We start from the raw sequence: 25,840 nt of genomic DNA on the forward strand, positions 1-25,840 counted from the left end.
TAAAATTTCAAGAACTTACATAATGTATACACAAAATAATGTGTTTATCTCTATTTTGTTTCTGTACATCTATCAACCAGCATCCAATATCTTGCAAGCTTAGTAAGCAAATTCCACTTAAGTTCAGCCTAACACTGACATAGATGTTGCAATACATAAAGTGTCCACCAGTGAGATGCAATGAAATATAGCATGAAAATCACTAATTTATTGGACAGAAAGAACTATGGCAATATATAAATTCTTTCATTTACCTTGTGCAGTTAGTTAAGGAATATTTCCCTCTAATGCCTATTCTCCTTGCTTTCTTTAAAATTTGGAAAATAACACCTGCCTAAAAGCACAACCATGAGTGTTTTTATAAAAATAAAGTGGGATAAGATATATGTTGTCTAGGCATAGAATCATGAATATAAGTGTGTGTGTGTTTTTCAGATAATCGTTAGCATTTTTATTTTTTATTTTTATTTTATTTTTTAATTTTTTATTATGCATACATTTGAGGTACAATATTGATTTTCAATAATTGTGTAGAATATGTGGTGGTTAGATCAGTATAGTTAGCTTATTCATCATTACAATACACAATCATTCTTTGTGTCCGTTGACCAATTCCTTTCCTCTCTCTCTCTCTCCACATTATTTTACATTGCATCTCAGATAAAAATCCTTCCTAAGCCACAAATTAATGCTTTGTTTTGGCATTACGTTGTGGCTTACACAGCCTTCAACTTTAAAATATCTGAACTACAACGCTCCCACACAAACCCCAGAAGTACAAACCATGAACACAAATATCCAGATTCTACTTCACACAATGGTGATTTTTTTTTTTCTCTCTCTCTCTTTCACTATTTTCTGTTATTCAGATTTTAGCTCTGTCACCTTGTGAGATTTGGCATCCCCCTTTCTCCAGATGCTATTGCTATACTGCCTCCCCCCCCCAAAAAGCTTAATACTTTCTGGAATGTGGCTGGAACTTATCTGAACATTTTCTACACAGCTGAACATCTTGAACATCTTCCTAGGTCTGAGATTGTAGGTCAAGTATCATCTTCTGGCACTTACTTGATGCCCTGCCTTTACGTGACTTACTGAATCCTGTGCCTGACTAAATAATAAATATGAGACAAGGACCACTTTCTATTGTGATATTTTGCCCAATACAGCAATGAAAAGACATTTATAAGAAAAGACCATCAATGAACTCACAATGAAATTACTCCTATATCTCCTGGACATTTTCAGAGAAAACATGACCCAGTTCTAAAACATAAAGATAATTTTCATGAGATACATCTCCCAGAGCAGTCTACTTCCAATCTAAGGAAAAACAATATTTTAAATGAAATTAATCACAGCAGTGTAACATGAACTATCTAATTTGGCCTAACTCCTCAGTTTAAATAAGGAAAAGACTTAAATCCAAAGTATTTTTTAATCATATTATACTCATTTGGTGAGTACATGAAATTTAAATTAAAAAAATAGATGTTTATGACCTATATATAATGAAAAAAATCTAGAATTCAAACAAATATACACAATGACTGTTCCTAAGAAAACTGTTTTAACAATTGAATAGAAATCAAAAATTAAAATGTTAACCTAATCTTTGCAGACCACTTGATAGAGTACAATTTTATTAGATTTCTGTAAATGAGTTTTCAGAAATTGCTTTAAAAAGTTTATTTTTCTCTTCATTAGGTAAGCATTTTCCTTAAAATTGGTTCTTTTAATTTACCGAATATCTTTCTCATAGTTAATGGAAAAGCTAACTCTGACCCTGCCCTAAATCCCAAATACATTCTGAAAAAAGCATGTGATGGTATAAAGTTACTCTAAAAGTATTACATCTCATTCTTTAGGCAAGAAAAATATAGAAATAATGAATCATGTCAAGGTAGAAAATTGTCTTTTGTCCGTGTAATAATAATAGATAAAAATATTTTCACTCTTAAATCTCTTTAGTTGCTAATGTTTTTGTTTTATGTTGACTGTGACAGCTAATTAAGTGAAGGTAAATTCAGTTTCAATTGATCAACAAACATTTTACTGAGAACCTAAGCCACCTACAACAATACTTACATTGAAATTGCTTCATCAACAGTCACAATTAAACTTTTTTTCTAGGAATCCTGATTTGTTTCTCTGAAACTTTGTTAACTACTAGTTGCTAATTTCTTATTAGTTCTTTTCTTTTTTCTTTTTTCTTTATCCTCCTCCTCATTCTTACTTTCCCCTTAGAAGATTTAAAAGTTGTATCTTAAGTGGTTTAGATAGCTTCTATTCTTTATTTTTAGTGTTTGATGAGAAACTATGACACTTTATAAAATTTTAATGATTTAATAAAGGCATAACTCTTGTCTTTAAATTTCCCACTTGTAATATAATTAAAATAGATCTCTAAAGAAGGAGAAATAAATACACCATGAATTATAATTGTTATATTTTTGTTTCCCTACAAGTTGCCTAGGATTTCTTTGAGATTTTTTTTTTTTTTAACAGTCCTACATGGTCAGTCTTTTGAGTATCTTATGTACCTGGATGTCAACTTCCAAGTTCCCTTTTAATCTTTCATCATCTTGATCCGTATAAACCATGTAGGTTGTCTTTAGAAACTTTCAAAGTGAAAAGAACTTTATCTTTGAAAAGAACTCCATCTGTCCCCAAAACTTTATACCTGTGCTTTAATTCATTCTGCAAAGACCTTGAAGACCTTCTAATGGGAAGAAAACAAGGTTTAGACAAATAGTGATTAAGTCTGGGCTCTGTATTTAATACCTTTAATATCAAACATGCAGAGTCTCAGTTTTCTCATATACTAAAAAATGCAGAGCATAATATCTGCATATAAATGAGTTAAGAATATGCTCTATAAATGTTGATATCTTCTCTCTAGAAGTATCTCTGACTCTAGACTTTTGGAAGTCCTATATTTTGTACCTAGTTGTCAGTTTGTTTCAATCATTTTCTTCCCTAAATGCCACAGAGCTCTCCCTAATTTTTCCAACATGAAATGCACCTTTTGCCTTTGAAGCATTGCTAAATCCCTCTAGGCAGCACATATTTCTCTCTTCTTACAAAATTCTATCATCATATTTCTTTTATATTACTTATCTATTTTAATTGTTAACAGTTTCTTTCAAATGAGAATAGCAAAATAATTGTATTTAGTTTCATTGAATATACAGAAAGTTTCTTTTGAGTCAAAAAGATTCATCACTGAGTTTATTGATATATTGGTAAAATCTTCTACTTGAATGTGTGAATTATTTTATAAGAACATCTGACTGTTCTTATTAATAATATTCTGGTCATATTTCAAGTGTAGAATTAGTTAAGTTGTATCTTTGAGTATTCATCATGTTTATTATTAAGTGTTTTTCAGATAGCTTCATCAGAACTACTCTCTTGAACTGAATCGAATGCCTGTTGTTCCATGTCAATGTTGGATTTATTTCCTCTCTCTCTTGGCTATGGCCAAATAGCTGTGAAAAAAGATGCCGTTTTACTTAGAGTTGTTTACTATTTGACACCCAAATTTAGATATCATATTTGAAAGAAAACTTTCATTTTCCTTCTTTTCTTCTAACTAAGCTAGCATTTCCTGCTTGGTATTTGTCTACTCTTTAGCTAATTGGCATTCTGAAAATTACTTATATTCTATTAATTCATTGAATGATCTCGGACAGCTTATGAAATGGATTCATTTCTCTAGTTTTCTACTGATCACTGATTATTTACTACAATATTTTTCCAAGTAGAGGTTTTCATGTCTACTTATTTTGTATTTAAAGTAACTAATCTTTAAAAACTAAAAATAATATACAAAATTTCAAATAAGTGTGGTAAAGGGGCTACTCTCCAAAAGCAATTAAAGAAATTATAGAGAGAAGAGAAAGAGCTATGAAATGTACTTATACAAGGCACTCTCTCAGCACTTGAAGGTAAAGCAAAGAGCCTGAAACTCTAGCAGACAAAAGGTAAGCCCAAAGAGCTCAGGTCAATTATATGCACTTTGTAGACCTGGATAGTCTCTGATTTGGGATATTTACATGAAACATAATGGGACAGCCTAAAAATACTCATAGTTCACCATCCTAACTTAGTCATTGAGATTCCCTTTGGTGTATTACTAGAATAATGCAAGGTCTGTTCAAAAATAGAAACAAATTCAAAATTGGCTATCTAATTCCAATACCCATAAAACTTAGAACTACAGATCTTTATTACAAATACATTGAGTTTTGTCAATTCTCAACCTTTATTTATCCTAAATCTTGTAAAAACTTTGTGGTGATCTAGAAAAATAATAGAAACTGAATCTCAAGTAATAATATATTAATAAAACAACTGTACATTTTGGTTTTTACATATCCAGCCAAATCAATGTCAATATTGTCATAGTCCTATTTAACATTTTTTTTAGATTTAGTTAGGTTATTGTAAGGTTTAAATTATTTAAATGCATGTCTTAAGATACATAGTAGGGTCCATGTTTATCATATTTTAAAACAACAAACATACATTTTTACTGCCTTGTGTTGAATTCTAACCACTTTGTTTAATAAGCTGATGAAAATTATGAAATTTAAAATTGTATTTTCAATAATCTTATAAAGTAACTCAAAAATTCAGATAAGAATATCAATTAAATTTAAGCAGCAGAGCAATTCGTAGTGTGACCTTTGGAATCTGGATGCTTTTGTTCAAATCCTTTTCCCATCCTTCCTGAGAACATAATTTGATCTTCTTGGGCCTCAGTTTCTCTATCTGTAAACTAATATCAGTTGCGATGTTTAAGCAAATCTGAGCAAAATGCTCAGCCCAGAACCTGGCACAAATTAACTATTACAATGTCACTATATGTTAATAGGTGATTGCTGCTTATGTAAATAAAAGTGAACTTGTTCATTTTGGTATGCGTTCTTTTTATTAACTCCTTTTATATTGACTGTCAGTGAGTTGGTCATTTGAGAGGGAAGCAAACTATTTGTTTTCACTAAATAATTGATCATTCTTAACAATGAGGAAAGCAACTTCTGGAATGATTCATTCTTGATCATTCATTTGATGTATATGAGGAGGAATACAATCTTTTTTTTTTCCCTAGTGCAAACAAAATAAGCAGAGTATGCTAGCAAAGGTATAGTCTGTCTTTAATACAGTCAACTACACATAGGATTCCATTATAAAGAAGGAGATTTGGTTGGACCAATAACTTGACAAGCATGTCTAAAGCTGATACACCCAATTGTCTCACAGGGGGTAGCTTCTGCTGAGTTTGTGAGCAATGGCTACCCAAGGAGATCAAGGGAGATTACAGATATGCAAAACAAGTGTCACTAATAACTTTTAAAACTCAGAACTAGCATGAAGAAATCTGAAAATGTAGCTTACCAAAACACAATTTTTCTCTTTACCTTTGTTCACTTAATCCCATTCCCTTCAAATAAAATAGTTTCTCACCCTCTATTGCCTCTCTTTCATCCCAGACTTCTGCCATCTTAGGTATCAAAAAGATATGTATATTTAATTGCTTATTGTACAAAAACATATGTATATTTAATTGCCTATTGTAACTCACTTCCCACCCCCTCCAATATCTTCTTTTTCATGCCTTTCATATCCATTAAAACCACAACATTAAACCTAGTTATGATATTTATAATTTTTTGCTTATGGCATAAATATATATGTACTTATTAAACCACCATCCCCAAAAAGCAATAAATGAAGAAACAAACAAACAACAACAAAAAAAGAACTGAGAGTCAGGACTAAATTGAGCAAGCTGCCATGTACCACATGCAAAATTAATTTAATTTTTAAAATTCTCTTGATGTAAACTATGCATTCTAATACGAAATGCAATGTATTAATGAGGTATAGTATGATATGTATGTGTATGTGTGTATGAGTAATTTTCCAAATCTGTTTCCTTGGCAAATTGTTGTCGAATCAATCTGTTCTCTTAGCAAAATTCCTTCTCTCTCTCTCTCTCTCTCTCTCTCTCTCTCTCTTCTCCCCCCCCAGTAAGATGATTTCTCTGTTCCTTAGCTTCTATAAATAGAGTAATGGAAGCTAAATGCCATAAGCACATTTGCAAGTAGACTTCATGCAAAAGACAATTTCAGAAAAATAATTCTCTTAAGGATCAAACACTAAGTATAGAACAGTTGTGAAGAAATCAAACAGACATACATCTGACAAAGGATTAATATCCAGAATATATAAGGAACTCAAACAACTTTACAAGAAAAAAACAATCAACCCAATTAAAAAATGGGCAAAAGAGCTAAGTAGGCATTTCCCTAAGGAAGATATACAAATGGCCAACAGACATATGAAAAAATGCTCAACATCACTCAGCATCCGGGAAATGCAAATCAAAACCACACTGAGATACCATCTAACCCCAGTTAGGATGGCTAAAATCCAAAAGACTCTGAATGATAAATGCTGGCGAGGTTGCGGAGAAAAAGGAACTCTCATACATTGTTGGTGGGACTGCAAAATGGTGCAGCCTCTATGGAAAATGGTATGGAGGTTCCTCAAACAATTGCAGATAGATCTACCATATGACCCAGCTATCCCACTGCTGGGAATATACCCAGAGGAATAGAAATCATCAAGTCGAAGGTATACCTGTTCCCCAATGTTCATTGCAGCACTCTTTACAATAGCCAAGAGTTGGAACCAGCCCAAATGTCCATCATTGGATGAGTGGATACAGAAAATGTGGTACATCTACACAATGGAATACTACTCAGCTATAAAAACGAATGAAATACTGCCATTTGCAACAACATGGATGGACCTTGAGAGAATTATATTAAATGAAACAAGTCAGGCACAGAAAGAGAAATACCACATGTTCTCACTTATTGGTGGGAGCTAAAAATTAATATATAAATTCACACACACACACACACAAAAAAAAAAAAAAAAAAAAAAAAACGGGGGTGGGAGGAGAGATATAACAACCACAATTACGTGAAGTTGATATGACAAGCAAACAGAAAGGACATTGTTGGGGGGGAAGTAGGAGAGGGAGGAGGGAGGGAGGTTTTGGTAAGGGGCAACAATAATCAACCACAATGTATATCGACAAAATAAAAGTTAAAAAATAAATAAATAAATAAATAAATAAAAATTAAAAAATTTAAAAAAGAAATCAAACAGGACAAACTCCCCAGAGATGAACACATTCAGCTACTCCTGCAGTTTCCAAGTTCCACATCCCCTCTTATTGGCTTGGTTTTCCCTTATTTTATTTTATTTTTTTTAGGTATTCCATATGAAGTCCTGCCTGCTTTTTTTCCACATATCTGCCAATTTGTACACATCTCTATTTTTATCATTCAATATTTTTGGATTGTTTCTGCATGTTTTCTTCCTACACACTTACAAATGATTCCAGAATTTATAATGCATCTTTTAGTTAACTTAATACTAGTTGTTAAAAGCCAGTGGTTATATCCAGTTAGAATTAATAAAACAATTTACGAAGAATAGTTTCTGGTATAGAGACTAACATGCTTTTTTTTTCTTAATGTGACCTTTAAAAATACTTTCTCATGTAGAGTCCCGTTTCTTGTTTTGTATATCTCTAATCAGTCTCATACTCTACATTTTGTTATTTGCAGGTAGAAAATTACTTTTATTTTTTATGGTCTGTTTCCTTAGAAAATAAGATTTAGGTAGCTGTTGAAAGAAAAACTGTATCCCTAAGTCTGTACTGAATATGCAGTAAGATAAAATAGTTATTCATTTTTGAGCAGTGCTTACCTTATCTCTTTTCTTTGCATTCGCCAATGTGAATATTAATATAATGTATATTTTCTTGTAATCATCAAAGATACGTGTGAGCAATAAGTATGTGATTATGTGCAAAGCTACAGAGTTATGATCTACACAAAAATAAATGTGATTTTTCTTTGGTAGTGGTTCCTATTAGAAAATTACTAGGAATAATCTGAGCAAACATTCTGGAACAAATCTAAGAGATGAAACACTGAAATTCTCATAGTTTCTTAGATATTTTTGTAGATTTATTAACCAAGTATTTAACTGTGTTGCTTTTTTTTTTCAGGCAGACAATAGTTACAAATGAAAACTATGCCATTTTACTGTTTAGCTAGAATTAGTACTACATTGACAAAGTAATTCATTTAACAAATATTTCTACCTACTCACTGTGTACTAGGCAACATTTTAAGTGTGTAGAATCCATCAAAAGCAAAGTAGAAAAATTTCTGCCCTCCTGAAGCTTGTAGATGAATGGAAAACAAAACAAAACAAATCACATATGCAGCATTTATAATGTAGTAAGCACTACTCTAGAAATATTTTATATCAATACCTCATTTAATCCTTACAAAAGTTTTGCTAAGTAAGTGAAAATTAGAGAATGGGACATTTTTCAAACATTTAATATTCACCATTTTAATTAAGTCAGTAAATAAAATAACTTATATATGTTGCGATAGGATGCCACGTGGTAATCTGGGCTTCTCTTTCCTCTTTCTCCCAAAGTGTGTTTTGTTACTGAGCTTAGGATTTTGCCCTAAAAATTTAATAAGATTTCTCATGTATTGGAAATGCCCTCAAATGAAAACCAGCTACTTCAATACCTTCTTAATCCACAATGAAAATAAAAATTAATTCCAACCGATTACAGCAATTTTTTGAAATGTGTGATGAACAAACCAGATCTGGAATATAAGATAATTTTAGGTGGGTCACAGATACACATTTTTATCTTAACAAGAAATTATTAATTCATTTTAATATATCATTCTATTTATGGTAGTTGATAATTTTTTTGTTTATTAATTAAATTAATTTATCTACTTGATTTGAGTGGTGGAGGTAACATGAAAAATACACTATTAAATTGTTCCATTAAACACTCTAATTTTGAACTTACATATGCTAGTCTATATGTATAAAATAGATTTATTTTACATCATCATTCTCTTATTATTCAGTACTTCTGACATGGAATGAGATTAAAATTGAATTACCAATTTTCTCATTTTATGCAACATTTGATTAAATTTAATTTTGAGATTTATTCAGAGAATAACTAAGAGTTTTACATGATTGCAACCAAAGAAAAGTGGCACCTATCAAGCGAAATTATCCACCGTAATCTCTCTGTCACCCAAGTCACTAATACTCAGAACAAATACTATCTTTCAATGTAACTGAATAATCGACCATTTAAAATTTCATTTCTAAACTAAGATCTGTTATGAAAAACCCCCACCTCACCAGTGGTGGGTATACTTAAGGCCACTCTTATTTGACTCTTTAGAAATCATTTCTGTGAACTATATAATACCAGGGTTCACCCCAAAGGTTGTACAACATTAGAGGCCAGAAATCAATGATCAAAAGGAAAAGGCTAGAAGAGTAAAGGAAAGAAACTAAAAATTAAGCTGGAGCTGAGGGCTGGGGGAAGGTGTGAGGGGAGAAGGAACCGGTCATGGTATATTCTCCAGACATTAAGTCAAAGTGAAGCTTTTTTGAAGTGGATTCTGTCCTTGGTAATCGCATTGCTTTCTGGCTCTTTTTCTGTGCTTGGTGATGATGACGATGATGATGATGATGATGATGATGATGATGATAAAATACCCAGTCGTAAGGAATTACGTAGTCTTAAATTAAGACCTTGTACCATAACCCTGTAAAAAGACAGTTAAGCAAAGGAAAACAAAACAAGCAGAGCATACCTAAACGCGTCAAGTGATTTTACATTCTGTCGCTTAGTTTTTACAACTTTATTTTCACTCTCATTCTTAAGTGAGCAAACGTTTTCAGACCAAGGGAAGATGACTCACACCCCATGTTTCATCCATTGACGTGATTCAAGTGTGTGGTTTACTCCAAGGACATGGAACTAAGACAGGTTTCATGCTGACTCAAAAACAGCTCCCTCTTGACAACCCCTCACTGAGATCAATTATATCCATCTGTGTCTAGAGGCAGGCCACTACTCATTAGAAGTAAGAATTGAGATACCACTTTATTTCATATAAAGTAGCACTTGTCAGATGCTAGCTCCTGTGACATAAAAAATAAAAAATAGCAGGAGAATTTCTCTAACATATAACCTTCCTTTGTTCTCCACACTAGGGCCTTGATTCTTAACAATTTTCTTGGATTTGAAAGGTTGTACTTTTACCTGGTGATATTTTCTACCTATAAACTTTTTTCTTGTTTTTAATTGCTGCATTAAAATCATTTTTATTAATATTTTGGCCTCATAATGCTTTTTCGGTCTTCAAAATAAAACATACAGTAAATTAAACAACTTAGCATGTTCTCTAGATATGAAATTTTACTATGTACCTAAATTCTCATTTATTGAATCATAGTGTTTCAATCAAGGTTTATTCGCCTTCTTATTATTTTTTTTACAATATTCAATATTTATGCAATAACTGCTCATATGCTTTAAAAAAAAAACGTAAGTTTATTCACCAGGCATTTCCCACTTTCATAATTATCAACAGCTCAAGCGGGGATTTCAGGAACCAGAAGGATGAATGAGGACAGGTTAACTGATACCAACTACCTAGGAAGCAGATTCTTGAGTATGTTTCAACAAATATATATATACTTATAAACTACATATAACTGTATATAGTTGTCTGGAGTTTAACTGTAAATGAATCACATTGTAATATGAACGTGTAGAACAACAGTTTGAGTCTAAAGAATATATTGGCCAGCATTCAGCCTGAAAGCAGGGGCTACTCAGTAATTGTTAATCTTCTTCTTTTTTATAAGACAGATGTGCTTCTTTATAGTTCTCTCCTGAACACAGAAGTCTTCAAGAACAAAAATATTTGTTATGAACTGAATGTTTTGTGTCTTCTCAAAATTCATATGTTGAAATCCTCGCCCCCATTGCAATGGTATTAGGAAGTAGGAATTACTTCTTAAAAGTTGTTTTTAAGAAGTAATTAGGTCATGAGGGTAGAGCCTAGTGGTCTGTGGGACCAGCACTCTTCTAAAAGAGAGGTCTCTTTTTCTTTCTGCAGTGTGTGAATACAAAGAGATGATGACTATTTGCTAAATAGGAAGCGGACCTTCACCAGGTACTGGATCTGCTGGCACCTTGATTACTACTTCCCCAACCTCCAGAACTGAGAGGCATAAATGTTCGTGGTTTAAGCCACCGAGTCTATAGTGCTTTGTTATATCAGCCTGAACTGACTAAGGTTGGAACTGGTACCAAACAGCAGGGGTGCTACTGTAACAACTAAAAATGTGGAAGCAGCTTTGGAATTGGGGAATGTGTAGAGGCTAGAAGAGTTCTAACGTACTACAAATATGGATGCTCAGGTGATTCTGGTGAGGGCTCAGAAAAAGAAAAAAGAGAACTGTAGAGAAAGGGTCTGTCTTCTTAGAGAATAAATAATCATGAACAGAACATTGGTAAAAATATGGATGGTAAAAGCCATTCTGGTGAACTTTCAGAGAGAAATGAGGAACATGTTATTGGAAACTATAGGAAAGGCAATTCTTGCTACAAGGAGGCAAAGAATTTGGGTGAATAGTGTTTGTGTTCTAGTGTTTTGTGAAAGACAGAACTCTTGAGGAATGAAATTGGATATTTAAACAAGGCTATTTCTAAGCAAAGTATTGAAGAAGTCACTTGGTTCCTTCTGACTGCTTATAGTAAAACGTGAGAGGGAGAAATTAATTGAAAATGGAATTGTTAAACAAAAAGGAACAAGAAGTTAAGAACTTGGAAATATCTCAGCCCATGCATATTATAAAAACTGAGAAAGTGTGTTCAGAAGAGAACACTAAGGGTTGGCACACCAATCGTTTGATAAGGAGATTAGTATGGATGTGGACTATGGACTTCATCCACTACGCCAACAAAATCCAGGAACAGAGATGAGATTACAACAGCAGAAACACTGCCAGCTAAAACTAAAGAAAACAGAGAAATTGAGAAAAATGGAGAAACACTGTCAGACTTCTTAAACCTTACATGACAAGATCTTAGAGCTTTTCAGCCGTGAACTTGGGCTATTTTTCAAGTCAAGGGAAACGGGATCTCAAAGGTTATTCAACATCTTCAGTGCCCAGGGGCATGGTTAATTCCACAGCAGTTTCAAAGTGTGGGATCAGTGCTTAGCAGAGTCATGGGGGCAGGGTCATCCAATATAGCCCTGGAAATTTGTGACCATGAACATGGATGGGGATATGGCAGAAAGCTACACCAATGGGCAGTGACCTATCAAGCAATAAAGGTGATGTTGCCACCCCAGTGGGTCTTTAAGGCAAGACCTCTGCCTCAGTGGGCCTGAAAGGCTGGGTATCAAGCCAGAGAAGGATTATTCTTGAGATTTAAGGCTTAATGGAGTTTGACTGTTAGGTTTTGGACTTACATGGGACCCATCACCACTTTCTTCTGCCCTCTTCTCCCTTTGGAATCAGAATGCCTACCTTATGCATGCCCCACAATTATATTATGGAAGCATATAACTTGCCTGGTTTCACAAATTTGCAGCCAAAGGGGAATTTTGCCTCAAGATGAATTGTACCTTGAGTTTCACCATGTCTGCTTTAGATGATATTCAGATGAGACTTTGGACTTTAAACTAGTTAAGACTTCTGGGGCTGTTGGGATAGAATGAGTATGTTTTGTATCTGGGAAGGACATGAATTTTGGAAGGGCAGAAGCAGAATATTATGGAGCGAATATTTGTGTTCCCTAAAAATTCATATCTTGTGATCCTAACCCCCAACATATTGGTATTAGGAGGTGATACCTTTGAGAAATAATTAGGTCATGAGGATGAAGCCCCCATAATGTGATTAGTGATCTTATAAAAAGAGACATAGAGACCTCTCTTTTCCTTCTATAGTGTGTAGATACAAGGAGAAAATGACCATCTGCTAAATAAGAAGCAGACCCTCACCAGACACTGGATCTGCTTGTAACTTGAGCTTGGACTTCCCAGCCTCCAGTGGCAGTATTCATGCCACTTTAAGGGACAGATTCAGATGAACCCAAACAGCAAGGGATGCATGCTTTCACGGCATTTCCTGAGATTTTACTATATGCAATTACTGTGTTGAGGCTACCACTGAATACTTGATCGATTTTTTAAAATAATTACTTACCATATGACATAAAAGCTTAGGAGGTATGTGTCTATTTCTCACTATGTCAGTGGAGCAGAGCATTTTGGCTTTAAAGCCTACTTAATGTTTTTGTAGTTTGGTTCTTGTATTCTAAGGTTTAACTCTTTAGTCATGAAGATTTAAAGAAGTCTCATGTCTCTCTCTCTCTCTCTCTCTCTCTCTCTCCCCCCCCCCCAATTCCCAACAGAGAAATGTAGCAGGGAATTTAAGTACACAACAAAATGAACGAGAAGAAGTCTCAAAACATACTGCAGAATCAATGTATGTGAGAGAAAAAGGGAAATTCTATCATGTCTCAGTAATGCTAGTAGAATCTACAGGTTTGAGTGAGAGAGAGTTGTCAGCAGGAGGCAGCTCCATGCGAAGTCTGGGCTTTGGGCAATTCCATAATTCATCTTACCCTAGGACTGACTCTGTTTTTCCATTCACTCCATTTCAATACCAGCAGACACAATTATCCCAATGAAAAAAGGACCTGCAAATTGCCAATGGTAAAATCATCTTTTTCAAACACTCATTTTGTATACAAGGGCATAGATTTTAGAGTAATTATAAAATTGATTAATGTCTATTATATTCTAGATACGGTGAAGTTATCTTAATATCATTTAGATCATGATAATTTTTTTTGAGGTTGATTTTTACACAACCTTTCATCTTTTTACAAGTTTTCTTTTATAAATGAAAAATTGAGATGTGTTAGCTTGAGTTACATGTCCAATATCACACCACTGGTTCAACACTGTTGCAAGAATTGATTTTTGTTCAAATCCTATGACATTTCCTCTATTATAATACTTACATAAAGTCATTATATTTTCAAGCATCATATTCTATAACTAAATCACCATGCAGGTTTGATCAGAGAGTTTTCTGTTTGTTTTTGTTTTGTTTCTCTGACACACAGAAAAGTAAACATTTCTTTTTCTCACCTGACAGCACTACTGCCCACATCGAGGTCTTGTGCGGTGACAGCACCAATGATGGTCCCTACTGGGGTGTCTTCATAAACCTCCATGGTGTAGAGCGGCTTGCTAAAGACGGGCGGCTCATCCACGTCCAGCACGCTGATCTTCACTGTAGCTGTGTCTTTAAAAGGGCCCGCAGAGTGAAACCGGTGGTCAAGGTGAAGGTTGGAGGCCTCGACTTTAAAAGTATATGCCTTCTTTGTTTCAAAATCTAATGGCTGTAGTGAGGAAAAAGTGAGGCGGTACATTTACACAGGATGAGACAGAAAGGGTGAACATGGCTTCTTCAGAGTAATCTGCAAATTAGCACCAAATTCACTGGCTTCAAATGTTCAATTTCTCTTTATAATTAGTGGGTAGGGAAGTGTGATAAACCATTTAAGAAAATAATTACTGGCTTATAGAGGTTTCCGGGTAACTTTTAAAGATAATTCATTGCATACATTAAAATCCCATGCTATACATGCCTACATACATGCCAGGTAGGGCTTATTCATTTTATATGAGCAAAGTTAAAATATTAGAACAAATGTAAAGGAAGCATACCCTGCTCTTATCCAACACTGACATCTAGTGGAACTCAGCAATAGTAAAAAAGTGGACAAAAATGAAATTGGGCACTTTAGATTTTTAGCTGTAAATTTGGTATAAGAAATATGGATTTGGGGGGGAGTGGACTACTTTTCTTTTTTTGACAATAATGCTATTTTGTATTAAATACTTTTAAATGTCTAGGTCTTTTCACTAAAAATGGTCTATATTTAAAAGGACACACAGTGGTAATTATGAAAAGAGTTTTGGTTTTTTGTGTTCCCGAAACTGTATATAAAATTAGTGGGCACTATCATGCCTCATCAGGATACATTACCAAGAATTATGGCTTTAAGAATATACGATCACATTAAAGAGGCCACGAAACACGATACAGGAAATCATTTCCCTTGGAGTCACTGATGCTTAATTTTAGCTTATTACTGCTTACATTCACACTCACTGTTAATATTAGTTTTGTCTTCCCAGTAACTGAAAATATTATATTCCAGAAATAAGGGGCCTCTGCGGTGCTTTGTTTACATGACAAATTTAAGGTCAATGGCTCTGGCTTCTAATCACCTAGGAAAAACTATGGCAACATAAATTTAACATTAACATAGTGATTTTCTGGGACTTTTAAAAGTTTCTGTTTCTTAAAGTAATTCCCTCTAGTGTGACTCCAATGACTTGCTAATTGCTGTGTCAACACCTGTTCCTTCACTTAGTGCACCTGGGGAAATAAAGGAGGCATATCTTTTTCTCTTTTAAAGATGTAATGGTTCGCATGCTCTCACTCATAACTGGGAGCTGAATCCATAAATAAGCAAATGAACAATACAAAGAGACAGAGAGAAAGAAAGAAAGAAACAACCATCACAGTAATATGTTGAACTTTTAAAAAACTAGAAGTGGAAAGGGAAGGGGAAGGGAGAGGGAGGGGGCTCATGAGGAATTGGTCAACGGACAAAAAGAACGATTGCATATTGTAATGATGAATAAGCTAGCTAGACTGATCTAACCACCACACATTGTACACAATTATTAAAAACCAATGTTGTACCCCACACGTATGTATGATAAGAAATAAAAATAAATAAATAATTAAAGATGTGATTTCTGCTTTATGCATTTCCTCTGAGGATGGAAAAAGAAAAAATAATCACTATGAAATCCTCAAAAACTCTCACAATTCCACAGAATTTATTACAGCAAAAGAGTAATACTTCTTAGATATGACATCAAGTCTCTTTTAGAATATTTGTCATTCAGGAGGACCAATATTTATTTTCCCTGTAACTATTCCCCTTATTTTATGTAATTAATCACATTTTTATTCATATTTTATTTGCTTTGTACTTAATGCTTTCTTTGATTTTCTATACTTTTATTAACCCATATTTGTTAACACAATATTGATTTTCTTCAATTTACATCCCTTTCCTGTTAGAAGTTTTGATTTTTCTTGATTATATAAGTAAAGAATGGATGCAAAATACTCCATGGTTGATAATATGGCCATTTGTCACATGAACAGAAATGAGACATGTAGGAAAAGAAAGGGATAGTTCCACGATGCTCTTTTGATCAGCTTAAAGCTTCACTACTGTGTTTTGTGACTGGAGTCAGACTCAAGAAAAACCAACCAACTGCCAAAACAGAATGGCAAAAATAAGAAAACTACTACAAAATAAGAAAATGCTACAACTTCTGAGAATGTTTAGCTTGGAATGAAGAAGACCAACATAAGAGAGGATGCACATTTTCAAGTATTTAAAGGGCCATGATGTTGAATATTAATTAGGCTTATTCTATAAGTTTCAGAGAGGAGAATTAACAATAATCTAAATTATTAAAATAGTATATTTAGGTTTGAAAAAGGAAGAAACCATTGTTAAAAAATACACATATATGGATGGTTTATGTGGTGGCAAGGCCTGAAATACATCCCAGGAGGTCAGAAAGGTGCAAAGACAAGTTACAGCTTGCTTTCTCTCTACATTCAACAAATTAAAGAATAGCAGCATCTTACTTAGTGCATAAATTTGAAGGATTGCCAATTTTCCCATAACCGGATGTGGTTAGAGAAGTCAAATGTGTAGGACATGGCAGAGAGAGAATGAGGTATGAGGTAGAAAGAAGGGTGCACTAGCTAATTCCAATTAAAGAACATGTAAAAATATATTTTCTGCTTGGGTAAATTGTAAATGCTCTTTGAATGTTAAACAATAGAATTTTTCTGTGACAGTGATCCTTATGACTACCCCAAATTTATTACCTTAAGGGTACTTTCACCAAGAAAGCATGTTAAGTTGTCCCAGCTCAGTATTACTCCCTTTTTTTTTTTGGCCCAGAATTCACTTCTATCTTAGAATATAGATGTTAGTACCAATTGTGTCTCATTTCCCTCTCTACTTTCTCCTAGATGTCGAAATGCATCTGATTATCTGTGATTAGGCAAATTCTTTTTAGATAAGCTCTTAATTTTATTTCCCCACTTAATTATATACTACAGTTATCTCGATGAACTTGACTCCCTACTAAGGTCATTTCAAGCCAGAAATGAGAGACAAATTATGAAACCTTTTATTTTCTTTCTTTTTTTTTTTTTAAGAAATCAGACATTTTCTATGCTTCAGAAGAACTCCTGAACTATCACAGCAGGAAAATATTTAGAGGGCAGAAAGATAGAGCATGAGATGAAAGAATCTTTCTGTAAGTACAGATTTTTTGGAACTGAAAACTTACATCCTGCAGTGATCAGAGAACTGGAGAAAACTGTAAGAGAAATGGCACAATAATATTCTAGGTGGACTTACTTCTTCATGACCTTGATCCATAGGCAATCCCACTTTACAAAAAGATGATTCCACTTTACAAAATGGTATAGCTCAGAAAAAGCAAAGAGAATCAACAGTGATCTCTCTCTGGTCAGCTTTACCCACCACATCTGACTAACCACCCTCCACTTTTCTGAGGAATAAACTTTAACTTTATAATCAATAAAAATTCTAGCACTGAAATGAGTATAGAATAAATAGGATTTTTTGATTCTTAGAAAAGGGATCATATTCTATGATATAAATGCATTATTATAAAATTAAACTAATTTAGCTCTTACACAATAAATATTGCTTGGCCCCCATTCAATTTTATGAACATTTCTAGAAGGGTAAGAAAATGACTGGCTAAAGAGAATTTAGTTGAGCAGCTCCTTGCTGCTTAGGGTGTTTATATAAAGAAAAAATATTGAGACTAGTATTTTCAGGAAACAATTCACGTTGTAGGGAGCTGTGCATTAAAAAAGCCACAACTATGGAGAAATGAAATGTGATGTATTTAATTTTGCTCTGGAGTATAAAGGGAGGAATTAGGCAAAATACCATCTTTCTGCTTCTTTGTTTTTAACCACTTTCGCTTATTTTGCTGAAGTCCAGATCACAAAAAAAAACTAGATAAAATATTAAGTGCCAAAAGATTTTCTCATTTCAGAGGAAGATAAGCAATTTTTGGCATAAGATATAAGAGCATAAGTCCCTGGTCTCTTCCAGGCCTCATCATGCTTCCAGATAATGTTTAGTGAAAACGGATAGCTGCAGTTGTAGATCTTTTGAGAAATTTAAAAAACTGCAGCTGTGGCAGACAGAACTTTAAGATACCCTCAAAAGTCTTGTGCCCAAAGACCCACACCTTTTATGCAATAACTCTGTCCTTGAGTGGGTGAGGGGCCTGTAAATTGAATGACATGTCACTTCCATAAACTTAAGTTTTAAAGAAAAGTACATGATGCATATATAATTAAGGTCCAATCACTTGGCATTGAGTTAATTAAGAGAGATCTTACTTGAGGGGTCTTACCTAATCAGGTGAGCCTTTAAAAGAAAGAAGAGATGCAGATAATTTCTGACTGATCTTGAAGAAGTGCACTTGTAAGCGTAAGAGCCCATGCAGCAAGTGCCTAAGGGGTGCCTGTAGAAATTGAGACCTAATCTTGGCCAAGAGCTAAGAAAAAAATAGAGACCTCAGTTATGAAGCCACTAGGAAATAAATTCTGCCAGCAACCACCATGCTTGGAAAAGGACTCCAAGCCTCAGATCAGATAGCAGCCCCAATTCACACCTTGATTTCATGCCAAAAGACCTTAAGCAAGGGACCCAGTTGTATCATATTTTGACCCACAGAAGCTGTAGTTTTGTCCCTCTTTACATTTTACTGTTTTATATTGCTTCTATTTTTATGAAGAACACGTATCATTTTCACCAAAACAGTAAAGCCATCACTTTAAAAAATAAAAATAAAAAGTAAGTATGCTTTAGTAATGACTCTACTCTCTCTACCATCTAGCAGGTTTTATGGTAAATGGAAAAGAAAATTGTCAATGAACCCCAAATGATCAAAGGATGTAAGTTTATCAGAAATAAACTTAATCCTTTTTAAGACAAGTAGTTAGAAAACAGATTTATACCAGGCTGAACCGTGATGAAAAGACCATGAAGAAGCTCTTATAAAGTAGGTTTATTACACCAGCCTGAACAATAAAGATAAGATGTTCAGAGCAAGCACCGTTTTAACAAAAAGCAAGTTTACCAGAACTTGGTTTTATGATCAATATAGTAGTCAATGTTTGTCTGAGTGGGGATGTGGGAGAGTTGTGCATATCTCATCATCACTGAGGAAAGGTGTCAACTCTATATTTTACTAAAACATAGCCAAACAATTATTTGATGAATAAAAGTTGCCACTAAATCAGGTGAGACTGTCCCTATAGCAAAAGGAAAAACAACAAAATATGATCATTTTTAAAACCTAGATTTTAGTTTAGACAATACTTCAAGTATTTATTATAAAATTTAAAAATATATAAGCTTAAAATAAAACTGAATTAACAGACAAAAAGCATTTTGTAAATAATAATATTTAAATGATGAAACATACATATATTTCACGCAATTTACCTCTAAAAAATTTTAACAAAATTGTCTATTAGAAATGCACTGATTTTTTCTTTGGACAAGTTATTTCTACACTTCATTCTTTTGCAGCACTGCAAAAGTTTGATAGTCTTAACAAACTAAATTAAGAATAATGGGCATTATTTCAATACCTGTATTTTACCTACAATAATTTTTGGATTAAATGCAGTAACTGAGACAAAACAAAACAAAACAAAAAGCAGAATTGCAAGAACCTGTAGTGCTTCTAGTTACAGGTTGGCAGTGATATTTTCCCTGAAAAACGATGAAAGTTTCCATCAACCATTATAGATGCTTAAGTAAAACATGTGTCATATATAGATACAGTACAAATCATATGACCATCTTCAGAGGCCAGTTATCTTTCATAAAACATACTGTTTTTCACAATAGCTGAAAATATAAGCTTTTTAAATATGTACTGTAATTTACAGCAAGCTGTGTGATTTTGAAGAAGTTACCTTTCTTCTCTAAACTTCAGATTTCCCATTTGTAGAATCAATAAAACACTATTTTTCTAAACACTGTCGGGTCTGCCACCAGCCAACCCGAACAGCCCTAGCCTCGTTCCTTTTGGTGGGCGAGCGAATGGCCCGGATTCCTCTTTCCTTCCAGTCCCCTTTGGAAGGAGACGGGGGAAGAGAGCCGTGAAGAGCGGTGAGCACAGCCGCTGGCCCCAACCAGCCCGTTAAAGGACACTCGGACACGGCGGGGGTTCTGTTGAGGAGTTCCGTTTATTATCACACAAGCACTTGTTTTTTTTTTTTTTTTTTTTTTATCTTTTTCGTGACCGGCACTCAGCCAGTGAGTGCACCGGTCATGCCTATATAGGATCCGAACCCGGGGCCAGAGCGTTGCCTCGCTCCCAGCTCCCAGCGCCGCACTCTCCCAAATGCGCCAAGGGCTGGGCCCAGCACTTGCTTTTAAAGGCAAATGGGGAAGGGAGGTTTTTTACATCTTCCAATCAGCTTAAAGGTTAGGAGAGCACGCATCCTGTCTCAACGCCTAGCTATTGCAATCATGCAGTGTTCACGAGCGTGGAAGCACGTATGTGGCCAATAAGGGCTAAGGCAAGGTTCCCGCAGACACTCCCACCCTACTTCCTCCCGGCGCCCGGTGCCATCTTAGGCTGCCAAATTAATATGCCCTTGTGGGCCCATAATGGTGCCACTTATAATGTCACTTAAGGTGGCGTTAGTTTTTAAGGCCCCACAAACATTTTGCAAAATATATTGAACTTTACATAATATGTAAATGAAAAGAAAAACCGTGCATCAGGAATGAAAACAATAAGACAACATAAGATACTTGTTTTTTAAGTCAACAAAAATTTTAAACACTCTATACACTTCAAGCATTTCTTTTACTGATGGGGACACAAACATAGTTATGATAAAGTGTCCCTAGGGGCTTAAAATACAGTAGGAGGAATCAGATGTGTTTTAAATATGACTGCCATAAGTATCATAGGGGCTTTGAGAGAAATGCTGACATTTTGGGAAGTAAGCAAGCACAGATCAACTTCACTTGAGGGACTCAAGGAAGCCTTTGGTGAGAGGCAAGGGAGGGAAGTGTTAAAGAATGGGACAGAATTAATAAAGTTACTCATGTGGTACAGGGCTTTCTATTTTAAGCTTAATAAATTGAGGCCTATGTTTAGCTACATAAAATAGTCCAAATTCTTGTTCCTAAGTGTTATTTAAAAATTAACCACGTGGTGTTACGGTGCTATACTACCAAATCTTATGATATGGGATCACTTCCTAGTCATCTGTTAAGACTGTAAAAAGAAAGGGAGTTTTACTAAAGAAAGTGAGTTTTTAATTATATAAAATATAAATATCCAGTGGGACCAGTTGAGACCTCAGCCTATTTCTCTCTTACGTTTTTAAGAAAAAAAGAAAATTCATCTTTGGATTTAATGTGATCCTACAGTTATGTTAATTTGAAATAAACTAATATTGCCAAGTAACATCAAAATGGCAAAATCTTTTTTAATTCTAAAAAAGTTTTCTTTATTTTAAAATGAATAAAGTTTTCTTTATTTTAAAATGAAAAAATTTCATCATTTTTCATTTTAAACAGATGACATCATTACTTGTTAGTTCCTAATAGATATTTTTCTAGAAATGGTACAAAACTATTGTAGAAATTATGCAAGATATTAAAATTGCTCCTTTGTATAACTTAAGCATTCAAACTACTGTTTTAATTACCTAAATTTCTTTAAAAGAAAAAAGATGACCAGTAAGGGGATCTTAACCCTCGACTTGGTGGTGTCAGCACCACGCTCTCCCAAGTGAGCTAACTGGCCATCCCTATATAGGGATGCAAACCCATGGCCTTGGTGTTATCGGCACCACATTCTCCCAAGTGAGCCACGGGCTGGCCCTAATTATCTAAATTTCTTAAACAGTAGCATGAACGTCAGAGTGCTCCTATAAATTTATTTGTATTTTCAGTATTTTAAAGTTTTAAACTCCTGTATCTTTCTATTTATAGCTACATATAGTAAGTATATATTTTATTTTCATTTATCCAGCAGGAAAAAAACACTACTGACTAAACACATATTTCATTTAGCTTTTCACTAAGAATAAAATTGTTGAATTTAAAACACCTTATTTTCTCATTGTAAACGTAACCCATCTCCTATTTTAGATGGGATTAAAAATTTTTAAAAGTTTTATTCTGGTTTTGTTAGTACTTTTATTGCTGTAATACTCACCAACATATAAACATATAGGGCAGTTGTGTTTTTTTATTATTATTATTTTTTTTTATTTTTATACTATGCTTAATGCAATACGATGGGAAGAGTAAGAACAGTTTTTATTTCATTTTGTTTTTTTACCAATATCTTTTGCCTTGGAGAGATTTATAAAGTTCTATAATGTTACTCTGAATTCAAAGTGACACAGTGAAAAGGCATGCTGTCACAGGGCTCATAAAGTGAGTCAAAGTTGAGGTTTAAAAAAATGAAATATAAAAAAACTTTCTTTATTCCCCTCAGCTCATATAAACCTTACCACTTTTATCCACTTAGACCCTACCACTACCAAGGAAGAAGAGAGAGGAAAAATAATAAAAGGAAAGCAAAGAAAATATTTTGAAGATAAAACTAATGACGATATGTGCTTCAGAACATTAAGAATTTTAGTGTACTTTTAGGTAAGCCAAAAAAAGAGGAAAATTTCTGAAAACAAAGAATATCAGGCTTCATTCCTCTTCTGCAGCTCAAATCAGTTAGCCAGAAAATTAAAATAACTGATGTTTAAAAAAAAGAACTACAGATTCAAATGTAGAATATTTATTTTTTGGACTTTCTTAATTCATTTAGCATGCTTAAAAGTGTAATTCCTATATGAATTTGTTTTTACATTAAAATTCTTGCATTGCTTTATTTTTTTTATATAAAAACAGACACTCAAACCAATGGAACAGAATAGAAAACCCAGAAATCACCCCACATATTTATAGCCAACTGATCTTTGACAAAAGTAACAAAGCATACAGTGGAAAAAAGACTTCCTCTTCAATACATGGTCCTAGGAAAACTGGACTTCAGATGTAGACAAATGAAACTGAACCTGAACTTCTCACTGTAAACCAAGATCAATTCAAAATGGATTAAACACTTAAAAGAACTGAAACTGTAAAACTCCTCAAAGAAAACATAGGGGAAACAGTTCAGGATATAGGACTGAGCAAAAATTTTATCTATATGACCCCGAAAGCACAGGCAACAAAAGAAAAAAAATAATAAACAAATGCGATTATAGCAAACTAAAAAGATTCTGCACAGCAAAAGAAACAATTAACAGAGTTAAAATGCAACCTAAGGAATGGGAGCAAATATTTGCAAGCTATGTATCTGACAAGGGATTATCCAAAGAACTCAAACAACTCAACAGTAACAAAACAAGTAACCCAATTAAAAGATGGGCAAAAGAGTTGAACAGATATTTCTCGTATGAAGATATACAAATAGCCAACAGACACATGAAAAAAATTCTCAACAATGCTCAGCATCAGGGAAATGCAAATCAGAACCAAACTGAGAAATCATCTCATCCCAGTTAGACTGGCTATTATCAAAAAAGAGAATAACAAATGCTGGTGAGGATGTGGAGAAAGGGGAACACTCCTACACTGTTGGTGGGACCATAAATTATTGTAGCCATTATTGAAAACAGTATGAAGGTTCCTCAGACAACTACAGACAGAACTGCCATACAATCCAGAAATACCATTGCTGGGTATATACCCAAAGGAAATCATCATGTTGAAGGAATATCTGCACTCCCATATCTATCGCAGCTCTATTTACAATAGCCAAGAGTTGGAAGCAACCTAAATGTCCATCAACAGTCATCTGGATAGGGAAAAGGTGGTATACATACTCAATGGAATACTTTTCTGCCATAAAAAACAGAATGAAATTCTGCCACTTGCAGCAACATGGATGAACTTATAGATAATTATGTTAAAGGAAATAAGCCAGACACAAAAAGAGAAATACCACATGTCCTCACTCATAAATGAGAACTAAAAGGAAGGAAGGAAGGAAGGAAGGAAGGAAGGAAGGAAGGAAGGAAGGAAGGAAGGAAGGAAGGAAGGAAGGAAGGAAGGAAGGAAGGGAAACAATCACAATAATGCGTTAAACTTTCAAAAAAAATGAGAGATAACACAACTGTGGTTATTAGAGGTGGGAAAGGGGAAGAAAGAGGGGGGTTGGTGAGAAACTAATTAAGGGTCACAAAGATTGATTACATTCTATAAACATGAGTATACTAATTATCCTGATCTGATCACCACATATTGTACACATGTATTGGTATTCGATTCTGTACCCCACAAATATATATAATCAATAAAAAAAAAGAAAAAAAATTCTCGCATTGCAATTCTATACTGAACCGTTAAAGGGAAAACTTTCAAAAAATAATTTTAGGATCATTATGGAACAATACTGTTGGTGTATACATAGTTATTTGTTTTGATAAACCTAATTCTTCAGGGACTCTTGATGATAAGTGCAAGGTAAAAGTTTTCTGAGAACTTACTGAATATATGCTTGAATAGTCCTATCACACAGTCTTCATCCGAAAAGATCCTGCATTTAAAGAACTACAGTTGTTTAAATTAATTTTGAATTTTTCATGGACTTTATCTAAGTAGATATTTTCTCATTATTTTATTTTTTTGAAATCATACTGCCACATTTAATCAAGTAATAGATCTATGTGTATGTGTGTGTATGCAAATATAATTTACACAATACAGTATATATGATGTATAGATAGATAAGCAATTTTAAAATTTCGTTACAAAAATGTCCTCCTGAGTTATTTTTTAAGGACTTAATAAATGTAGTCTACACATTGCAATTTTCTTTTCCAACAGAATGATAGATCGGTATGTAGAGATTGCCTCTAGTGGATTCTTATTAAGAGATGAAAACAAATTACAACATTGAAAGCAAATCTATGTATTCTCTTAGGCTGTGTAAGCACTGCAATGCTTGGTGTAATTTAGCAGATGACCAGAATATTTATAAAAATATGTTTTGGTTGTTCCTTTAAAAATTAGCCAGAATCTCACCATTTCTCACAATCACCATTGCTATAACCATCACACTCCACATTTCTATCAGTTTCCTGAATTATTTCTAAGGTCTCTTAACTGGACTGTTTTTGTTCTTACTTCCCTGTCATTATTCTCCTCAAAGCAGCCAAGCAATCTGGCTTGTTCTAGGAGAGTAAAGGTGATCGGGATCTCAACTCACCAGTGGCTGGCTTCCCATGCCATGACCTCAAAGTCTTGGCCTGGCCCTTCTTTGTTGTCTTTGACCTTATCTCAGGCCAATGTCCCCTTCATTCACTACACTTCAGCCCCACTGGCCTCCTAGCCCAGTGTACTTCCCCCTCAGAGACTTTGCAATTCATGCTCAATCTTTCTGGAACACTTCACCCGGACACCTCATGGTTCATTTCTTGCTTCCTTCAGATCTCTGTTCGAATTTCTTCCTAATAGAGGAGTTTTTTTCTGACCAGTTCACTGTAAGATAGCCACCACCGTGCACATTCCTTGTTGTCCCTCTATCCTGCTTTATTTCTTTCGAGCTTAAATTTGTCACTGCCAGCAGTGATTTTTAATTCATAGTCTGACTTCCCCATACAGGGAATG

The 25,840-nt window shown here is 34.1% G+C and overlaps 1 protein-coding gene across 1 annotated transcript in view; it reads right to left on the bottom strand.

Moving 5' to 3' along the window:
- CDH12 (cadherin 12) overlaps positions 1 to 25,840 on the bottom strand; it is a 403,563-nt gene that overhangs the window by 32,236 nt on the left and 345,487 nt on the right. Inside the window, exon 7 of the mRNA XM_063085931.1 lies at positions 14,112 to 14,365. Within this exon, the coding sequence (XP_062942001.1) occupies positions 14,112 to 14,365 (254 nt within the window). The remainder of the gene's footprint in view (positions 1 to 14,111; positions 14,366 to 25,840) is intronic.

The sequence above is a fragment of the Cynocephalus volans genome, chromosome 2 (genome assembly GCF_027409185.1).
Source record: "Cynocephalus volans isolate mCynVol1 chromosome 2, mCynVol1.pri, whole genome shotgun sequence".
Classification (NCBI taxonomy): domain Eukaryota; kingdom Metazoa; phylum Chordata; class Mammalia; order Dermoptera; family Cynocephalidae; genus Cynocephalus; species Cynocephalus volans.